The 21,947-nt window shown below is 45.8% G+C and overlaps 1 protein-coding gene across 1 annotated transcript in view; it reads right to left on the minus strand.

Moving 5' to 3' along the window:
- Positions 1 to 13,394, minus strand: part of MGAT5 (alpha-1,6-mannosylglycoprotein 6-beta-N-acetylglucosaminyltransferase) — a 238,563-nt gene extending 225,169 nt beyond the window's left edge. The window contains exon 1 of the mRNA XM_068968274.1: positions 13,154 to 13,394. Coding sequence (XP_068824375.1) covers positions 13,154 to 13,394 — 241 coding nt within the window. The remainder of the gene's footprint in view (positions 1 to 13,153) is intronic.
- Between the last annotated feature and the right edge of the window lie 8,553 nt (positions 13,395 to 21,947).

Below are 21,947 nucleotides of genomic sequence, written 5' to 3' on the forward strand. Positions count from 1 at the left end.
TGGGGACTCAACTCAGGTCTGCCTAATTCCCACATGCCTCGCTGCTACCAGCCAGAAGTCAAGAGCCAGGGCTGAGAAAAGAAACCAAGTGTGAAATTCAGTGACTTTCAGCCTAGTGATTAAGGGCTTAGACTCTAATCACTTTCTAGGTTTGAGTCCTCACTCTCCACTTCTGTACCCTTATTTGCAAAAGAGTGAAAAGAATAAGCCTACCTCTTTGGCGTTATAATGAGACATAATGAGTTAATATTTGTAAAATGTTTTGAACACTGCCTGGCACATAATAAGTGCTACATAGCTGTTACATAGATAAGTTAAAAAAATAAAACCTTTGGAAAACGCTCTCATCCTTCCTAGAGAAATCTCTCCCCGAGTGATGCAAAGCTTTATCGTTTTATCCAAAGGGTCATAAGATCATGCTCCTTGGGGGCTGCAGCCTGACAACCAGTGTGACTCACAGCCTGTCCCTGACACATCATTAGCTGGCACAGACAGCAGGAGTCAGCCACCAACTCTGGTCTTACACTGACTCTGAAGCACTGACTGCCTCTCCAGAGCTCTGAAGATTGCCAGAGGCTAGCCACACAGATGGGGGCCATGGTGCTTCTCAGAGGTGGCTGTGTGCACTCTAAAGAAACCACTCCTCAGATAAATGATATCCATCTCCCTTGCCCTGCCTCCCAATCTCAACATCTTTGCCCAGAGCCTGAATTGTCAGCCAAGGCATCCACGTGTAAAAAGGGCATTTAACTCTTACCAGCAATTGTAGTTAGCCATACACAGAGGCCCGATCTGCTAGTCTGGCTTTACTCAGGTTTCTCAGTTTCTACGCTATTGACACTTTGGCCAGATAATTCTTTGCTTGCCAGGAGGGTAGGGAGCAGGAGGAAGGAGTCTATCCTGTACTGTAAGGTGTCTGTAGCATCCCTGGACTCTAGCCACTAAATGAGAGTAGCAATCCTCCTGTGTGAACCAGAAATGTCTTCAGACATTGCCAATGTCCCTTCTGGGGAGTACAACTGCACTCCATTCGAGAACCACTGAATTAAGCACATTCTCCCAACGCTTGTCCTCCGCACTGCCCTTCTGCGGAGCTATCAAGATAGAACTTGGACACAAGGATTATGGGAGAAAGAATGAAGAGTGAAAAGACAGTCACTAAACTTGCATTATGTATGACTTCCATGGTGACACTACTGCAAATATGATGGAAAGTACAATGAGGAAAGGCGGGAGCTGACAGCCCATGCTGCAGGTCTCTCAAGAGCTGGTAACCCCTTTCAGGCTTTTGCCCTTTTGTTAAAAGGCAACAGGACTCCTGGAGAGAGTCTCCTAACCCACAGCTTTTTGTGATAGTTATTGGTGGCATACACACCCTGGATACAATACACGGTGGTCACATCGGCATTAAGAAGACATTCTTCCTTGATTCTTAAAACACAGTCCATCAATAAATGTGATTTACTATCTATCTCCTGTTGATCCCACCTACACAGATGGATCTTGTGTGACTCTATGACATGGTATAAAGGAATTCATGATGATGAGCAGAATGCTGATGTTCACCATCATCACTCTACTCCAATGCTACCACTGCTAAGGTTGCTACTGCTGCTATTATCACTATACTGATGCAACTGCTACTACTGTTCCTCCACCAGCACCAGCAACACCATTTATTAAATCTCATGTGTTAGTTACTGGGCTAAGCATTTTACATGGATTAATTCATTTGGTCCCACCAAGACAATATGAGAAACTTGTTGCCATTCCCACCTCCATCATACATAAACCACAGTACATAGAGGTTAACGAATTTGTCCCACGTGACTGCAGATCTGGGGTCCAAACCCAGGCAACCTGGTCCAGACCCAACAGTTCTTACCCACCATGCTTTACTGCTTCTTAAGGAACCTTATGGACCTTCCAGCCAGCAAGCATCTCTGACTTGCTGCTTCTGATCACACTTAGTAGGGATTAAGTCCTGGGCTTCTGCAATGTGTCCCTGTTAAATCATACCCCAACCTCCCTCAAGACTCACTGATGGGGTAGTTCTGTGAGCAACTCCAACACTTAAACATAATGAAGAACTTGTTTTTCTGTGTCTTCTCCCTTAAATTCCATGAATTGAATACAAGGCTATTAAAAACATTGGCCTCTCTAGACACTTTACCTGGGTAGGCATGTTTTCTCTCTCAATGTGGAAAAAAAGAAAAAAGTTCATTTTCAATTCAAGCAGCTATTTGAGTCACTATTTCTAGGCATTCCAACACAAGATAAAAGATAGTTGTGTCAATAAAATATACAAGGGTAAAGATGATCCCAAGTTCATCTCTGAGTCCTTGCAAACTGGCACGGTGCCTGGCACATTACAGTAATTAGTAAGGGTGTGTTACCTAAGTGGATAAGTAAATGAATGAACCAACAAATAAATGAACTACAGTCTTCCCACAAATAAGGCTGAATAAGCAATACCTTTCTAGGTGATACAATTGTTTCTCACCTTTGTATTTCACAGCTAAATCTGCAAGAACTGTTAAAGAGTTTTATTGCAATTTTAAACTTAACACAGAGTATTTTTGTATGCATTCTTAGTCTTAATGTTAACCCATATATTTGATAAGACTGAATACTCAAGACTAATTTCATATAGTTTAATAAAGAAAGGAAAGTAAAAATATTCTTCCAAATTCCAGTATAATATCTTCATATTTATCATTGTGTTTTATAGTTATTACAGCCATAAACTGTATCCTCAGCAGGATTACAATTTCCAATTACTAACAGACTTTTAAAATTTTGTTTGTGCTTCAAAGCCTCAGTAATAAAAATTTAATCCCAACATTACTATTGCAATTCTGTGTTCTGAAAACTTATTGAACATGACAAAGATGAGATCAAAGTAAGTGAAAACATTTTAAATGTCCCTCTGGGGAAAGAAAGCTTTGGTTTCTATCAGGCCAGGAGTTCTTTGATAAAGGGTGAGATCAACAAAATCTCAGAACAGGTGCCCTGGCAGCTCCGTAAGTTTTCATTTCTAGAAAACCATGACAGTAATGGTGAGAGAGGCTGGAAGAGGTTTTCATATCCTTGAACAGAACAGTCAAGGATTTATCACTGCCAGCTATACCTTCCCCCATAGCTGGGATCCAAAGAGATGGAAACTAAAGAAAGGGGGTCCTGCTGGTGGAAAAAGATCAGTTCTATTGGCTAAAGCTGTGAGATTGGGTGATAAACCCTGACTGCCCAGATCGGCAAGTCAGTTAAGCAAGGCTGTGCTGACCCCACCCCGTTCCCCTGCGACATGCTTCCCAAGCAGGGGTTCTCTAGCCTGCAGTCTATCAGGCTCGGTTGCAGAGTCAGAGGTACCAGGTTCCATCCTCAAGCCACTCCACTGGAACCTGCACAATCCACACGTCAAGGATTCTGGGCCCAGCCACAATCGAGAACTATATTTAAGGCGCAGCTGCCACGATTCACTGGCACAGAGCCAACTGTGCAATGAGCAAGGACTTACATCAGAACTGCCAAAAATCATTTATATCTGGGCTTGCTCCTAACGCAAATCCCTCTCTACCATGGCCACCCTCAAGGGCAGAGCTCGAACCAGAGGACCACAGAGCAGATTCATTCACTGCTCTAGAGAAACCAGCAAAAGACAGGGCGATAATGAGAAAGGAAGGTGCTAATGAAAAATGAATTAACCCCAACCTCCCATTCCCACTGACTGCCAGGAATGTCAAGTTTCATCAGTTACATGTTTGAAAATTAATTTGAAAGTGACCTTTCCACAGAAAGATAATACGGTTAGAGCAATGACCAAAATACAGTCCATTCATTTTGTACAAGGACATTCGAAGCAGTGTTAGTTATAAAAGAGAACAGTGTTATTTATTACAGATAAGCTGTGGACACTACCCAAACACCAGCAAAAAGGTTACATTATATGATGTCCAACTATTCCTAAAATGGAATAAATCACTAGATTGAAGCCCGGGGAGGGCAGAGAGCAGGTCCATCCTGTCATCTCTGTTTATTGCCACAAGCTATTGACCCCAAGAACTCAATAAACGTTTACTGAATGAAACGTTTGGATGAAAAAGGAAAAGTGTATGGTCATTAAAAAGACCTAATGGATGAGGAAATACAACAAAGATGAGTTTTAAAAGCTCTGTATAAAATATTCCAATTTAAAAAAATAAGCATACGTATATCCATCTGCATTTAAATAAAGGACTAGAGAGAAATCAAACTTATCTGGGTTTGAGGGTAAGGAGTATTTTCTTTCTTATTCTTTATTTGTAAGAATGCGATGATGGACTTGGGACTATCTCTGCCCTTGTGTGTTTTATGGAATAGTATCTTTTATCTTGTGTTGAACAGCTTTGAAACAGTGACTCACATGGCTGCTGGAATTGAAAATGAATTTTTTTTTCCTTTCACAATTGAAGAAAAAAGAAGCTGACCCAGGAAAAGTGCCTGGAGGGTCGCAGGTTTTCGTCAGCCTCAAGTTTCAGATGCTCTGAATTTTCTATCAATGTTCATATCACTGACCATCACAGAGGTATGAAATGCTATCTGGAAACGCAGTCAGAATAATGTATTCTACCTCAGAACTCCAAAACACTGGCCACAGGTACCCTGACACCCCCTACCCTTCCGAGAAGCATTTCGGTCACTGACCAAGCTCCATTTCATCTGAGTTCTTCAAGCCATTCAGAGGACAACTCACCCACATCTAAACCGATGTACCCTTCACCCTGCAATTGTCACAGACAGCCAGACCAGGTCACAAAGGGAACAATTACCACACAATGGAGAACAGCTTCAGAGGCTCAGCATCACTGACTGCATGCTCTCCTGGGTTAGCTGTAGGCAATTAAGCTGTGACTTGAACTTGCACCTAGAAGTGAACGCTATTCCTGTGCTGTGGGGAGGGTCGTGAGGATTTCAAGGAATTTTGAGGCAGCACAATCTGAGATTGGATCTTATCTAGGCCTCTGGACAGTAGTTAGTGCTTTACGGAATCTGTGAACAGCCAGGATGGAGTTCTTGGGCTGCTCTCTCCCTTTTCCTAACACTTTGCCAGCTGCATGGAAAAGGACTCAAGCAACTTAGCAATTGGTATAGAAAAGTCCACAGGCTCTGAAAGGTCAAGTCCACTGTCATCCGAAGTTCCCAATGACTCCAGGGCATCTTCCTTGTCGGGAAAGAGGAGCCACAGCATAGCCCTCCCCACTCACCATCCACTCCCAGAAACTGCTCCAAAGGTGCCCACTTCATAGACAAAGTGAGAGAGGCTGCACTGGTCCATCCCACACCCATTAGAGAAAGACTTATCTTCAAATAGGAAGACAATGACAATCACACATTCTGTTTCAAAGATGCCAAAGTCACTCAGTGGTGCTAACAGACCTTTAAAAAGGGAGCCTGGGCAGCGCCAGACTCTCCATAGAGTCCAGAGCAGCGGGTCTCAACCCTGGGGTGGAGCCCAGCATCTGTGTTGTCACAGCAACCCTGGGGATCCTGCTGGGCACGCCTTGCCAATCTTGTTTAGGAGGGAGTGGCAAGCCTGCTTCCTCCACACCACAGCTTATTTCCTCTCTTGTCTGGTCGGGTCCTGTCCTCTGTAAATACTAAGAACAGCCACAAAAACAAGCTCCTGGAGCCCCATATTCAAGTGAATAAACAACATCAGGTCTACATTGACCATTCTCGTTGGCTCGTGGCTACTGCAGGTCCGTGCAGGCCAAAGTGAGCAATAATTCATAACAAATACACGTTACTAGTCTAAGTGATTTGATAAGCTTGGTCACATGCAATCCTTACAGCAAGCCTATAAGGTCAGTGATATTTTATCTGCTGTTTCTTAAAAGAGGAGGCGGGTTTTTAAAACATCAGTGACTTGCCCAAGGTCACACATCTAGTAAAGAATCCTTCCACAAGCCACAAATAAACACATTCCCAATGCCTTCCAGAATACACAACGGTTCCCATGTCCGGATCCTGCATAAATAGCTACTTGGAGGCATCTGGACACCCAGTTCATAGGGAATCTCTTCTCATTTCCTGTCTCACTGAAAACATCACTGAGTCACTGTGATTTTCAAATTAGCCTCAGCTGGAGCTGTACTACACAGAGTCCGAGTGGAGGGAACACTGCTGCTATTCACCCGCGGGCCCCACTATGTGCTAGGCAGGTGCTGAGGCCCCAGAATACTGTGGGGAACAAAACAGATACAACGCCCTGCTCTCTGGGAGCTTAATCTAAGTGGGGGAGAAAGGTGATGATAAACAAAGTCACAACAGTGTCATGACAGGTGGTTTAAATGCCACGAAGAACGAGAAGGAAGCAGGGGTGGGGCTCTGCTTCTGAAAGGGCCTGGAAGGAGAGGAGGGAGCCGTCTCTGTGGTGGAAAGGCATGCAGCTGGAGGGAAGAGCAATCGCTGAGGTTCAGAGGCAGGAAGATGCACGGCCATCACCCAGCATCTGGTCCTGGGAGATGGCTGCGCCACGAGGCAGCATGAGCAGGGTGGACAGCTCTTCAGGGTGGCCGGGAGCTCTGTCCAAGCAGTTCTGAGCAAAAGAGCCCAGGGACACATCTGGAAGCACAGCTGGAGGAGCTACGGCCCCCAGGGAAGGTGAAGGACCTACAGTTCAGGGCGGGATCTGAGTCTGAGGCCAGTCGCTTCAACACCTGTGTTCCCTTCTCCAGCCAGGACCAGAAGCAGCAGTGTGGTGTGAAGAAAAGGACTTGAGGACAAAGGGAAAACAAGAAAGAGTGTCCAGTTCCTCCCGGAGACCCCGATTCTGATTACAGAGCTGTCCCAAACACACGCGAGGTCCTCCTCAGACATCCGGACTGGGCAGGCGTGCCCGCGAACTTGGCCTGGCTCAGACGGGCACGCTGCGGGGGCCAGGCCTTACCACAGGCTCCCTGGAAAAGCCCCAAGCCTCAGAGAGGCCTGTTTTCAGGTTCCAAGCTTTTAAAGCAGGGCCCTTTCTTGAATCATACCAGCCATATCACTGTAGAGTAACCAGGGCCTCCTCAGACAATCAAATGGCTCATCTCCCTCTTTTTTTTTTTAACCCCCTACCTGGTTCACTCCAAGAAGAATGTATTTCCCTCAAGGGCAGAGAATTTCTGCCTGGGCAATGGTGGTTTTTCCACATCACCCAGCCCTCCAAAAAATGTCCCTTGATCAAATTTGGAGGAACAGAGGCAAAAAGAAAAAATTTAAAAAAACAACAAATCTTCACAGGCCTAGCCAATGAAATCCAAGTTTGTTTCTTTTTTTTTTTCTAACACTAAATGGTGTTAGTCTTGGAAATGGACATCCCCAGGCCAAGGAGGGCCACAGAAGCCCAAAGCTGCTACTGCTCCACTGCCCACTGGCCGGCAACCAAAACTCCACCCTAGTTCTCCACCCCCACGTCCCTAAGGAAACAGAAAGAACTCCCTTCCTTCTTACCTCCCTGCCCTGCTGTGTAAATGACAGTGGGCAAGAGGACAGGGGCAAGACAGGCTGAGCTCTACAGAAGGGCATCCACCCATCTCACCCCCGCCACTCCCATCATACCGAGGCCGCAGCCTGCAAAGCCAGGGCACCCACGCCCTCTGCCTGCTTCTCCCACGTCAGCACCAGCCAGGCTACTCCGTGGTCACTTTCTTCTAGCTGCAGTGGCCTCTGCTCTGCCCTGGGACTGCACAGGAGGCTTTGCTGCTGCTGTTGTTCAGTAGCTAAGTCATGCCTGACTCTTTGCGACCCCATGGACTGCAGCATGCCAGGCTTCCCTGTCCCTTCACTATCTCCCAGAATTTGCCCAAGGCCTTAGGACCTGGCATACACCATGCTTCTTGCCTGGCCTGATCTGCCTCCATCTCTCACCTCCCACCTCGCCCAGTAGCTCCTCGGCATCCTTGGGCTAAAAGACACCTCCCAGGAGAAGCCTTCTTTGACCTTCCCCTCCAAAGTATCAACAGCTCCACAAGTACTTAAAAAAAATTTCCCTCTAATCATTTTTCCTCCTGGAACTTACTGTTATCTGTCATTCTCTTGTTTATTACTTCTCCCTCCAAGTAAGTGTAACCTCTGTGAGAGCAGGAACCCTGACAGTGTTTTCCCATCTGTGCATACGAAGCTTCGATGGCACTGACAGATACCAGCCCACAGCACAGACATGGTCCAGAGTGGCAGGCTGGAAGGGTAACAACCAATCTAGGGGACAGTCTAGGCCCAAGGAGTTCAGGGAACCAGGAGACAGGAGGTTAGGCAGAGCATGTGTACAGACCTGGAGGCCAAGAGGAAGCAGGCAGCATGGAAACAGGATATTGGTGGGGGCTGGCTGAGAAGCTGGGGCTCTCGACTGCTTCAGCCTGAGCTGATGACCTATCCAGGTCAGAGCGTCCCAGTGCACAGAGAATCAAGTGAGAGGAGTCAAGGCTAATAAGGTGAGGATGGACCCCTTGGTTGGGGAGAGGTATGTCTCATCAGCCCAGGTTTCTATTACTTTGAGAACAGGATGGAAAGAAAAGAGCTGATCACTGAGCATCAGAATTTGGGTCAGGCCATTGGAGACAGACATCAGTTCAACTCAGAACAAGCCCGGCACTAATTAGAACGAATGACACCCTTTGTGATGCAATTCCCGAGAAATCACGGACAGGCATTGCCCTGCCAGTCATGCTGGAGGCTAAGCTGTGGATGGCGCTGGCCTTACACACTCCTCTCCACAGTGACAGGGGAGCACTCAGAAATGCCCTCCACACCCCAGGGATGATTGCTCCAACTGTTCCACACAGGCTGCCAGGGACATCTTTCAGGCACTGCTCCTGAATGACCAAATCCCAAAAGAAAGTCAGAAATCTCTTTTTGTATCACCAGACCAGGGTTGGGGGAGGAGGAGATATCATTTGAAAGTTCTTCTACTGCTGTCTGAGGATTAGTCAAATGGACAACCAACTGCAATCCTGTTGGAGACTGGCAAACATTTTTGGCAAAGGACCAGAGAGTTAACATATTAGGCTTTGTACTCTCTGCAGCAACTACTCAGCTTTGCAACTGTCGCACCAAACAGCCACAGACAATACAGAACAATGGAATGCTGGGTTCCAAATCCTTCCAAAGCCATATGAAAACAAGAAGATCTGGCCCAAGGCCATGGGATTCCTGGGAAATTGTTGACACAGGAGGGGTATGATCAGATGAGCATTTCAGAATGAACTATGGAGGCTTCTGAAAGATAGAGTCGGCACACTTTAGATGTTATGTGAAATAAATCCTGGTATTGTCACGTTTGTCTGTTATTAGTTGCTATAAACAAATGACAGTGTTTGTGTTTCAGTCAAACTTTATTTACACAGAGTTCCAAATGTGACCCACAGGTCATAGTTTGCTGAATACTTCTGCTCCAGCATCTCAAGTCACAAATTTTAATAAGTCAGTAATACTGTGTGCGTGTGTGCTCAGCCGTGTCCAACTCTTTGTGACCCCGTGGACTGTAGCCTATTGGGCTCCTCTGTCCACAGAAACTTTCAGGCAAGAATACTGGAGTGGGTTGCCATTTCCTACCCCAGGAGATTTTCCTGACCCAGGGATTAAACCCATGTCTCTTGTGTCTCCTGCTTTGGCAGGCAGATTCTTTACCACTAGTGACACCTAGGAAGCCCCCAAATCATCTACTACTGTTCTTCAAACACCTGCTGCAGCTACTGAAGACACATTGAGAGCCTCTGATTATACCAATATGGGACGAGAGATGGAAGACTTTTTTTTTTTTTTTGAGAGGGAGGTGGTCTATTAATTGGATTCATTCAAACCAGACATGGGTCCCAGCCACTGAGGGTCAGCTCTTCACTGTCCCAGAGCAGACGTCCAGGAGATGCTCTGTGCACGGGCTGTGTTTGTGGCAGAAAAACACAGCAAACCAATGGCTCATGTATCCTCATCCCCACGCCTCCAGCCCAGCTACACCACTGAACATTCAGCAGTCTCCGTATCTCCATCCGACATACAACCTCACCCACCAGAGCTGCCCAGCTACCGACATGCCCACACTGCTAGTGATGTAGTGATGGATTCCAGGGGAAGCACATATCCTCACAGTGGCTTTCCAGCTTCCCAGGACTGGGCCTGGATTATACATTGGGTTCAATCCCTGTTGTTGGTGCCCAGAAATGAGAACCAGGGAGAACCAAGCTGGCAAAATTTAAATATCAAAATTCAATTATCTGCTTGAGGACTTCCATGAGAAGATGCCGTTAGACGGGTTTGTTGTTTTCAGCCTTAGTGCAGTGGTTCTCTAAGGTGAAAAGAGGGGAAATTTTGCCCCCCAAGCCTGGAGATATTTTTGATGTGAGTGGATAGACACACCAGAGATGCTGCTAAGCATCCTACAAGATACACCATGCACAGAATTATCCGGCTCCAAATGTCAATGGTGCTGAGAAGAGAGCCTATGTCTTGGTAAGATTTCATCTCATGATGATCCTCAAACCTCAAGCACAAATGCACAGTCCAATTAAATTCTTGAAACTCAGCTCCAAGGACCACTTTGATTGGCAGGCTGAGTTGATTAGATGAAAGAGAAAAACAGGTTAGACTTGCCGTTTGGTTGTTTCTCTGTTGTTTCTGAGGAACAGAATTATTCTGCTAAAATTCCTCTGTAAAGGGAGAAAGTTGAAATAAATTTCTGTAGTTTCTTTGAGCTCCAAAGTCTTATGATTATAAACATATAAGGTGGTTGATATTCTAACTAGGCTACTCTGAAGTTTTCAATAACTTTCTAAAAAAAATATACTGTCTCTGTGAGGCTGAAAAGCTAAGACCAAATCATTGCTCTTTAGTGTGGAGGAAACTCACGCTATGAGATGTTTAGCAGTACACAAGAAATAAAACCACTGCAAACAACTAGAAAACAAAAAGTCTATGCATTTGCCATTTGAGTGGTTTTTCCTTTCCATGATAAAGATCTGAGAGAGAGAAACAGGAGGAAATTACTACAGGACTAGACCCCTTTCTCTACAAATGTGCAACATGGAAAGCACAGAACCAGAAATTGGAAAGCAGTACCTGTTTTACTCATGACATTTACTTGTAACACAATAGAAACACCAATGGTGACAATTTGCTTTATTTATCTTTTTCTGGTGGTTTACCTATAATATTTGGGTATTAATACAGAAGATCCAAGTCAACACGTAATTTAAAATGAACCCTCTGAAAAACTACCTAGCTGTTTTTCAACATCAGCTCTCAAACTCGTCTCAGTTTTTGATCCATCAGATCAAAGAAAGGTGACATTTAGATGTATTAAAAAAAACCAGTGCCAACAGACACTGCCAAATCCTGAAAGACTGGATTAAAAGCAGTTTGTGTGATCATCCAAATAGTGGGCACTGAAAAAGAAAGTCCACATTGTATATGGAAAACAATCATTTCCTCCTTACCAAAAAATATAGATATATATAATTAAAAAGTAACCATATTTCTTGGATTTCTTTTAAAAAGAAAAAAACATATATGTACAATTGAGTATGATTTCTGAGGTGGCTTACTGGTACAGAATCCTCCTATGGATTCGATCCCTGGGTCGGGAAGATCCCCTGGAGAAGGAAACGGCAGCCCACTCCAGTATTCTTGCCTGGGAAATTCCATGGACAGAGGGGCCAGGAGGGCCACAGTCTACAGGGTCTCAAAAAAGTTGGAGATGACTCAGTGACTAAACAACAACAACTCTTGTGTTTGAACTTAAAGTTCAACACCTGTTGCTACACATTTTCAGGAATCATCATTTGAACGCTAAAGAAGGCCATCAATGCTTCCCACCTCAACCAACCCCACCCTTGTATCTGATTTATATTATACCTCGGGCTCCAAACCTTGAGGCCACTGAAGTCTCCATTCAATGGCCAGACCTGTCACTGCACGACTTCACAAAGGTCATCCACTGCGAACCAAGTCCACTCTAATACTCAGTGACCACAGGAGGGCTGCACCTTGGATTTTCCGAAACACGGTCTGATCCAAATTTCATTTGCAGTTTTTGTTTTGTATGTGTGTGGTGGTTTAGTCGCTAAGTCGTGTCTGACTCTTGCAACCCCTGGACTGAAGGCTGCCAGGCTCCTCTGTCCATGGGATTCCTCAGGCAAGAATACTGGAGTGGGTTGCCATTTCCTTCTCCAGAGGATCTTCTTGACCATAGGAACCAAACCTGGTCTCCTGCATTGCAGGCAGATTCTCTACCGACTGAGCTACGAGGGAAGCCCCCATATTGTATTTGTGTATGCTTTGGTAAATATTTTGTGTCCACATATATTTGTGTGTGAGTGTGTATGTATATACATATATAACAGATATACACTGCAATGTTAATTGTGGTTATTTCCCACAGTGGTAGGTCTATATGTGATTTTCCTTAATCTTGTTTTTTTTTTTTTGGTTTGTCTACAGCTTCCAACTTTTCTATATTAAGCCTAACTTTTGCCGAAAGAAAAATAATATTTCATATGCATATCTTTTCACTCAACCTCATTTCAAAAAGGATTTCGAGCACCTGACAAAAAAAGCAACGAGTACCAAAAGATCTCTTTCAAAGTGAGAGCAATCAGAGACACGAGCAAGAAACGAGAGAGCCATCAACTGTGAGGAAACCCAAGGTTAAAACTACTGATCAGCATGTAGGCTCTGATGAAGTGTGTACTGGCCGGAGGAAGGTAGACATTTGGCTCTGAGTTTTCTGGCAGGCCTAGAACATTCCTCCTCACCGTCCTTACCTCCCCCTACCCGTCCTAATTAAGTTTTGTTTAGGGAACAATAATGAGACTATTTTTCTACATTCCCTGAACATCCTCCCAGATGAGATCATGCAATCCAGCCATGTGTCCAGCGAAGAGGAGCCAGCTGCAAATACAACCACCAGAGCTCCAGGAGGGAAGCCCCACTGCTCCGGGCACTAAGCATCAGTGTGGATAAGAGGTCAGAATCTCCCAAAGGGCACTGCTTTAACTCTTACAAGGCGTCCCTTTGTGTGCAATGTGTCGCCAGGAGTGGCAAGAGGTAGACTCAATCCATGACCAAGTGTGAGAGCCTCCGGGGTCCCTTGGAGGCAAAGCAGAATTGGACAGAGGCGCCCCGGCAGTGCAGAACTTACCGTAGGCTGTCATGACCCCCGCATAGGGTCCATCCACCACGTTCCTATTTTCTTCAGCCAGCGCCTTTATATACCTCTTGCTGAGGTCCAGGATCTGCTCCCGGAGCATGGAGCTGCTCTCGGGCTGAGTTCGCTGCTGGATGGTAAAATGCAAGAGCATCATACCCCAAATAAAGCCAAAAGTCACGAGGAAGAAGCCCAGCTTCTGAGAGGACAGCTTCCATGGAGTGAAGAAAGCCATTGCTTTCTGCCGACTTCGCCTGCCCCGGGCTCCTACAGCGCAGAGGGGAGACGCGAGCTCATGGTACTGGCTGGGTTTGCGGGTTTCCTCGACTCACTCTGGCTCCTGCATCAGCTGATTTCCTTGCCTTGGTTCCATCCTGCTGTGAAGAAGGGGGAAAGTTAGCAGAGTCCTCGTGGCAAAACACGGCGAAATAAACCAGAGCCTTGTTTTCATTCAAACAGCTCTGAAACGTGCAGTTCCTTTTTCCTTCATCTGCCGGTAGCCTATCTCGTGTTATGATTTAGGATCTGTAAGCCGAGAGGGGAAATCTGGCTGGTCGACAGAAAGCTGTACAAATACGGAGGGGAGGAATGTATGTCTGCGCGTGTTCACAGGTGTAGTAACAGGGCTGTTCCAGTCTGGACCAAGCTCAAAACAGGAAGTTTGTTTTGCAAGGTGGGGAGGAGATGAAAGGATATTTCATTAAATGTCAGCAAAAACCCAAGAGGAGGGTGAAGTCGTATCACCAGCAGGCACTTCTGTGCCTGTGAAACTTGAACTTACCAAGTCAAGATTCTGTGCTCTGGCAAGGATTAGAGCCCGCAGCTGGAGAGGTGAGCCAGAAAGTGGATGCCCCCTAGGGGGTAATCAGACAAGGAAAGGAGAAAGCCCCCCACAAGCGGTATTATTTGAGCATGGTCAGCTTTCAGTAGCAGTGTCTGGAGCCAAGCTGAAGTTCTCAGGGCCACCAGGTGGCCTCTCCCCAGACAGCAGTGCAGACAGGCTGTGCAAGGGGTACCCGACTATCTTTCCGTGCCAGCTATACAAGTGAAAGCTGCACAGCACTTCTCACTTGCACACTTCAGCAGAGGAAATGTGGGGCACATGACAGCCTGCTTTTCTGTGGTTCTCATTTTTACTCACACCATGGGGCAAAATGAGAGGTTACAAGGCATCCTCTCAATACCAATGCAGCAGATGCTACCTGGTATCAGCACAGGCTGCACTGTGGTCCTGAATCAAGCCTTCCCAACAAATGAGGCTGAAGCATGGGTTACAAATGCATTGCAGTGGCACAGGTGGGCCCCCTTCCGAGAGTCCTGGGCTCACAAACAAGCAGGCTCACAAATGGCACAATTCTTTAGGGGTGTGAAAGCAGAAGCTGAGCATCCACTCCTTCGAGGGACTGACCCAGGATGTATTCTGACTGTGCCTATGTTGCGAGTCAAAGGATTCCTCTTCCTGAGCAGCATAAGAAGAAATGATAGGGGACCCTGGAGCAATTAGCTTTCAGGGTCTATAATGAACCAGATCTGTGCTGGTCTTCCTCTCTCTTTTCTTCGCCTGTCAACGGTCATCAGCAGCTGGTAATACCTCTACTGATACTAATAGTAAACGATAAATAAATTCTAGTGATGTCCCAGGCACTGTGATAGATGCTTTTCATGCCTTAGCTCATTGAATTCTTAAAACAGTCCTATACGGTAGAACTATTAATGTTATGTCTGTTTTATAGACGAAAAAAACAACAACATGGAGATTACCTTGACAAAGGTCAGTCAGCTACATGGCAGAGAAGAGAGAATCTACAGACATCCAACCCAGGAGGCACCAAAGCAGGCCCTGCCTTCCCTAGACCATTCCTCTTCCCTGCCAATCTGTTTATGGCCAAGAATGGTCTGAACAGGCTTAAAGGGTTGTGAAAAGCAATGAAGAATATGTACCTGAAATCCTACTTAGTTCAAAAGCCTAGAACATGCACTCTTGTCCCTTAACAGAAAAAGTTTACCAGCTGCTGAATTCTAAGCCAGTGGTTCCCAGAGTGTGGTCCCCAACTCAGCAGCGGCAGGAGCATCAGTGAGAAAACCAAATTCTCAGGCCCCACTTCAGACCTACTGAAGCAGCAACTGGAGGCGGCCAGAAAGCGGTAGGAGGGGTGGACCTATGCTTCAATAGCAATAGCAACCAGCAACCTGTGCTTCAATAGGCAATTCTGATGCCCAGTCAAGTCTGAGAGCCCCGAACGCAGGCAGATCCCCTCACGATGCTGCACCATGGCGCTGCCAGTCCGTGTGGCGGTATCTCCCTCTTCTCATCCCATAAGTTTCTCTGGTCCACCACACCCTCCACATCCGCCGTTCTACTAGCCCCTTAACCCCCAGGGTCTCCCTGTCTTTCCTCAAGCTGCTCCCCAGACCTGGCCGACCCTGCCCCACATCACACAGATCATCCAAACAAGCCTGCCTCCGCCTCCTCACCCCCACCCCGCTCCATCCCCATCTGCTTCACACTCCTCCCCTCCCTCCAGGGCAGGACGCTCCCTCCTAGCCTGAAGCTGTAAAACACTGTCTACCTCGACTGTTCACCAGTTTCTGTATGGGATCCATGACACCTTTAAGAGACTCCCCGCTTCTGTTCTCAGAGAACGATGCTGCCAGGGACCAGTAAAATTCCTACAGACTGGATGAGCTGGTTACCCAGGCTCGGTAGCACTTCATTCAGCCTCTTCTCACGTGGGCCAGCCGAGAGGCACCTGCGTTCACCACTACAAGGATGCACTGAGCACATGCAGCCACTGGGCCCCGGGGACTGAACAGGGATAAGACAGGGCTCCCATCCTCAAGGCCTGAGGCTTCAGAAGCCACCCCCCAACCCAGGAAGTGGCTGCACTTCCTTTTCAATTAGCCATGCCAGTTAGTCGATGTCACCCCAGGGCTGAAGGGATTTTCCCAGAGCAAGCAAACAAGATGCTTACCAAGAAAGACAGCCTCTGGTAATTTTCTTTTGCTATTTTAGGAGAGCCCCCAAAGCAGACAGGAATTACCTGTCAGCTTTCATACAAGAAGCCCTGCTTTGTTTTCCCTAATGAACCCCTGAAGAAGCCGCTCAAGGCTGCAAAGTTTAAGCAAAGGAAAGAGCAGGCCCAGGAACTGAGCAAGGACCCAATAGTAGGTGGTGCTTCTCTGCCTTGGCTTTGGGGACAGTCAGGACCCACCCAGGTGATACACGCCAGGGGCAAAAAGACCATCTGAAAACCCAGACATGGTAAAATCACTTCCTAAAAGAACAGCGATCACTTCCTCCCTTCCCGTCCACTCATCAACATGCTGAAATATGGTTTCCCTTTTGAAATGTGATCAAAGATCACATTTGACAAGGAAATACATCTTAATTTAAAAAACAAAAGTATATGAAAAGATACTCAAAATGACTAGCCTTTAAGGAAATGCAAATAAGAAGCACAATGAAATTTCAATTCCCCTCCATCAGGATGGCTATAATCAAACAAGACAAACAAGAACAAATGCTGGTGAGGATGTAGGAATAGGAGAACCCTTATATCCTGTGGGCGGGACTGTACAATGGTACAGCCGATGTGGAAAACTGTCGGCACTTACTCAAATGACTAAGCAGAGTTATCAGATGACCCAGCTAACTCCGCTCCTAGGAATTCTCCTGAGAGAAATGAAAGCATGCGTCCACACAAAAACTTAAATGTGAACTTTCACAGCAATATTATTCAAAATAGACAAAGAATGAAACCCAAATGGTCATCGTGACAAATGGATGACCAAAATGGGGCAAATTTGTTCTATTCAGCAATAAAAAGCGATGAAGCACCGATCGGACGATCCTCAGAAATCCTAAGTGAAAAAAGGCAGTCACAAAATGCCACATGTTATTGATTCCATTTATACGAACTGTCTAGTAGAATAGGCAAATCCTAGTAGAATGTACACAGTAGTTGCTTAGGGTTCTGAGGGGGGTGGGGGTGGGATTAGTAGGTGACAACTAAGTCTTGCAGGGTTTATTCTGAGGGATAGTGAAAATGCTCTACAATGGATTGTGGTGATGGATGCACAATTCTGTGGATAAACTAAAAACGCTGAATTGTATATGCCAATGGGAAAATTGTATGATATGTTAAACATATCTTAATAAAACTTTTCCAAAAAAACAAAAAGCAAGCAAGCCCACCTCCAAAGTTGGGGAAGGAGGGAGAGCTGAATCGAAGACAGCCAGAGGAGCCTCATGGGTGCACTGTGGCCCCAGTCAGGACCCACCCCCCTTCCCCTACTTTCACAGCCGAGATAAGGCTGGACCCTTACTAAGGGCTGACCACAGGCCCTGCAACAGAAGGAAGTTACGCAAGGAAATTTGCCACCTGTTTACCAGACACCGCTAACCCTTCTCAGCTCTGGATCACTCACTCTTCAAGGCGAGGCCTGTTTTGCCTGCCAGATGCCAATTTCTCAACACACTTGAGGAAACTCTCAAACTCAGCCTTGTTCTGAACAGAACCAGTCTGAAGAAGCAGTGAGGATGCTCCTCCAAAGGCCCATCCGACATTAGTGGGAGACCATTTGTCACACCAGGACCCGTGTCTTTGGAGGATGGATGAAGACAGAAATGCCTGTCCCTTCAGGAGCAATACCAGCCCCAGCCATGGAGATGTGACCTTTGCCTCAGGCCCACAGGACAGTCCCGACACAGCCTGTAGGTACCACATGCACATGGGTAGCATGACCTGAACTTAGTCATTCCCACAACTCTGCTGTCCTATTAGGGGTCACCTGATCTTCCCACCTGTCTTTTGATGGCAGCCATCATGGCCTACCTCTCGCCTCCCCCTCTACATTAATATTCAAGAAATCCTATTTGTGTTCTCAGAGGCTGCTCCCACGCCACCATCACTCTCTGGCTCTCCAAAGCCAGTGCACCCTCTAGCTCACCAAGCTCCAGCGACAGAAGGTAAGAAAAGAGGTCTCTACACAGACTGCCAGGAAATCCACCCAGGGTAAGGCATCAAAGAAGCAACTGGCTATGCAAGCCGCTCACAAGAGTGTGCCCTCTACTAGAGGGGTAAGAGAAACCTCACTGTTATAGGCCTGGTGAAACTGATTCCCAAACTTTCCTTCCTGCGTCTGGTGCCAGAAACTGCTCAGGACTGCAAAACAGATCTGCGTTTCCAGACGGCAGCTATTGGTGCTCTGCAGGAGGCAAGCAAAACCTGCTGCCTTTTAAAACACATCAACCTGGATTGTATCTATGCCAAATGTGTAACCATCATGCCAAAAAGTATCCAGCTAGTACACCACATCCCTGGAGATCCTGCTTAAGAATCCACTATGGTGAAAAACATTTTAGAAAAGTTCTCTTCTTCCTATTACTGGTAGTTCTGAATGTTAAAATATTTCCCCCCCATGAGGGTCAAAAGATAACTAAGTATATAACTGCAAGTGGAAAATGGGTTGGGGGTGGGGAATCAGTATTGGCAATTTTTCCACTCTCGTTTCCGTGAATTTTTAATATAAATGTGGGGACGTAAAGCATTAATGCAAGTCAAAATGTTTCAGTGAACAAGTTTCCGCAGTTCAACTTGATAACAATATAAATAAACCTGTTAAAATTTTCTGGGCAATGCCAGCATTTGGATTTTTTAAAAAACAGGTAAATTTCTTACTGACTGTAACTAAATGGTATTTGTAGCATTTTTATCATACAGTAGATTCCGTTCATTCACTATACTTTTCTGAGTTGTCCTACGTGCAAGTACATGTTTTTAAGTTTGCTACTGAAATACATTAAACTATTAAACACACACACACACACACACACAAATCCTGAGTCCACTGTACTCATCCATGTTGCCTTGGAAACCCCATCACTAACTCACAAATGAACCCCATATCCTATCTAAAACCTTTCCTGGATCCCTGGACTGAGGAGGGCCCATCCTCCTTGGAGCATCCCCCAGAAGTATGTGCTCATTCTAAAGGGCTTCTTTACTTCTCTGTAGGATAATCTTCTCTTTCATTTCCCCTATAGGGTCTGTAAGTTCCCTGGAGACAGGAAGTGCCAGGAATGGGACTGCCTTGCACACTGGGGATGGTCATTATGTGTTTGTCAGATGAAAGAATGGGATGACAGGGATGACAAAACACAAATGAGTAGTGGCCTCTGGGACCACCACCTGGGGTGAACCGCAAAGAAGCCAGACACTCGAGGATGTAAGTTAACCTCACCTGTTAGGAGTTCTTAGATTTGTCACATAGCAGTGAACAATTATTACGCCCTTAACTAGATGGGGGTTAAACTAAAGAGGATGCGGCGGTAGATGGGTACAAAAAGAAAAAAAAAGGGACAACAGTTTCAGGAAATAATTCTAGAAGGGGCAGTGACTTTGGCACCAAAGAGCTGTCCAAGGCAAGGGATGGGAGGGGAAACAAGTCTGGGGGGAACTTAGGTAGAGGCCGTTGGTTCCATCATCGGGTATCCAAGATGATCCCAGGACATCAGAAGGGTGATGAAGGGGAACTGAAAGAACGCCTGCACCTAGGGCCTGGAAATCCACAGCCGGTCCCACCCATTAGCACTGTGGGATTGTAGACTAGTCTGTCTCAGGTTCTGCATAAGTAAAATGAGGAAAGTCGTAGAACCACAGAACACACTGGCAAACTAGATGAATGGGGGCTACTGGTCTTCAAACTGTGTTCCAAAGGACTTTAGGGTCCCCAGAGATGTTTCTGAGGTTCCATAAATGTTTTCATTTGAATTTTGTCTTCCTTAGCATAACATTTCTTCCTTTAAAAAACTTGGTTAGGAAAAGTTTTATACTATAGACTCTCAACAAAACTTTCACATATCTCTGTATGTGGAGTCTAAATTTTGAATTCCTATGCTAATTTGGTAGGAAAATTAATGCTTGGCAGTGGTCTTATTTGCTTATTTGTTTTATAAAATTCAGGTCCACATATCTACTCATGTAAGATTGCATGATACCAAATAACTATGAGACCCAGATTAAATGCCAGATGAGGATCCATCATAAATTGTATGTTTCAGAGACATTTTGGCTGATCATTCTTCATTACAAGTAATAATAGCAGTCTTTAGAGAATGCTAATGACTCAACTCTGAAACAATTCCCTACCACTTCTCTTTCTAGCCTCTGTACGAAGTTACATTAATAGCAACTTAAGAGTGCCTGGTGTTAAAAAATAGCAGCCATTACCATTTGCTATCAGGGTGAATCTGGACTTCCACTATTCTACAGCCAAAATTCAGCACAGAAATCAACTGTGTGCTAACTAGACATGAGTGCACACCACCTCACTAATTCTGACTCTCCAGAATAGCTCACTGGCCTAGTCATCCACTTTAAAAGGAAGTAGGATAAATTAAAGCATATAAAATAGCTGTATGCAGACTGGGATACTACGTGAGATCTGGCTTAGGAAAATAATAACTAAGTACAAACTCTTCATTCACAGAGAAGGACAACGAGGTTCAGAAAACATTCTGCTTTCCAATGAGAGTCAGAACCAAACCATAACTCAAGCTTCCTGATTCCATTTGATCTGCTCCACACCAAGCTGTATCTCCCAGCTGCCTGCAGGAAACTCAAAGGGGAAGAAATTTATCAAATGAAACACCAACCAGAAACCACAGTTCAGTGACAGTAAGGACCTGTGAGTCTACTGTGATGCCGTACCAAGCTCGAGGAGCTGGGAGAATCAGCAAATGAAAAGAAGAAAAACATACATTCATGGAATTACTGGTGCAAGGCAGGCAGATGGCCTGGGGTGGGAGTCTTGCTCTAAATGTGGTATCTTCTGTTGTTAAAAGGAGAAGCTGAGCAGGAGGGAAGGACAAGCAAAACAATTTTTTCCTCCCAAGGAAGTCCAAATTCCTAGGAAGATGCCCCAAAGCTGGATACTCACTGCCTGCACGGTTCAGTGCCACCAACCTGAAGCCAATCCCGGGGCCCACTCTGAGGTGTGAGTCCTTGAAAGCTGTGCTAACCATGAGCTCACCTCCCAATTTGTGGAGCAAAAGAGCCCAGAAAACAATGGTGTTGGAGGCGCTGATGGAACATGTACAGACAGGGCCCTCTTCATCCACCTTCTTGACTGGGTCCTCTGACACATTCTAGTCCTTTATAAACAGGAAAAACACATTTGAAGTGAAAACAGCCTGTTCTCTTTAGAACCAGCTAAACAAGTCTTATTTTGAGTCACTAACCAAAGACAATGGCTAAAACAACACATCTTTGCTGTGGGGGTGGGGGCTGGTTCTTATGTTTAGGTTTTATATGACCCATGCCTTTTACATCTGAAGTGATCAAACCAAGACAGCACTGCACCTGGTTTGCATTTATCAGGTGGCACCTGCATCCTCCATGTGGACAGACAGAAGGGAAACGGCCAGCCATGCCCACTTGAGGCAAGATCTGCCTTGCAGTTACACTGTTGACTAAGAGTAGTTCGGAGCTCTGTAGCTGGCATTAATAAATAAGTTTTCAAATGCTGTAATAAAGCTGATGACTCTGTATCCAGAATAGGCCCTCCTTCCCACCCTCTCTATTCCATCCCTTCCCCACTTTCACCGCCAACTGTCCTCTGGTGTATGTGGCCATCTCCACTAGGGGGAGCAGAGGGGCAAGGAAAACACTTGCAAAGGCACCTGATGACTGTATTCTGACTTCCCCTCTTGCGCATTACGGGCAGGCGGACAAAAAGGAAAGGTGACAAAGGATTGCGGAGGAAGCTGTCACTTCTGGATCAGATA

The sequence above is a fragment of the Capricornis sumatraensis genome, chromosome 3, assembly GCF_032405125.1.
Source record: "Capricornis sumatraensis isolate serow.1 chromosome 3, serow.2, whole genome shotgun sequence".
Lineage (NCBI taxonomy): Eukaryota > Metazoa > Chordata > Mammalia > Artiodactyla > Bovidae > Capricornis > Capricornis sumatraensis.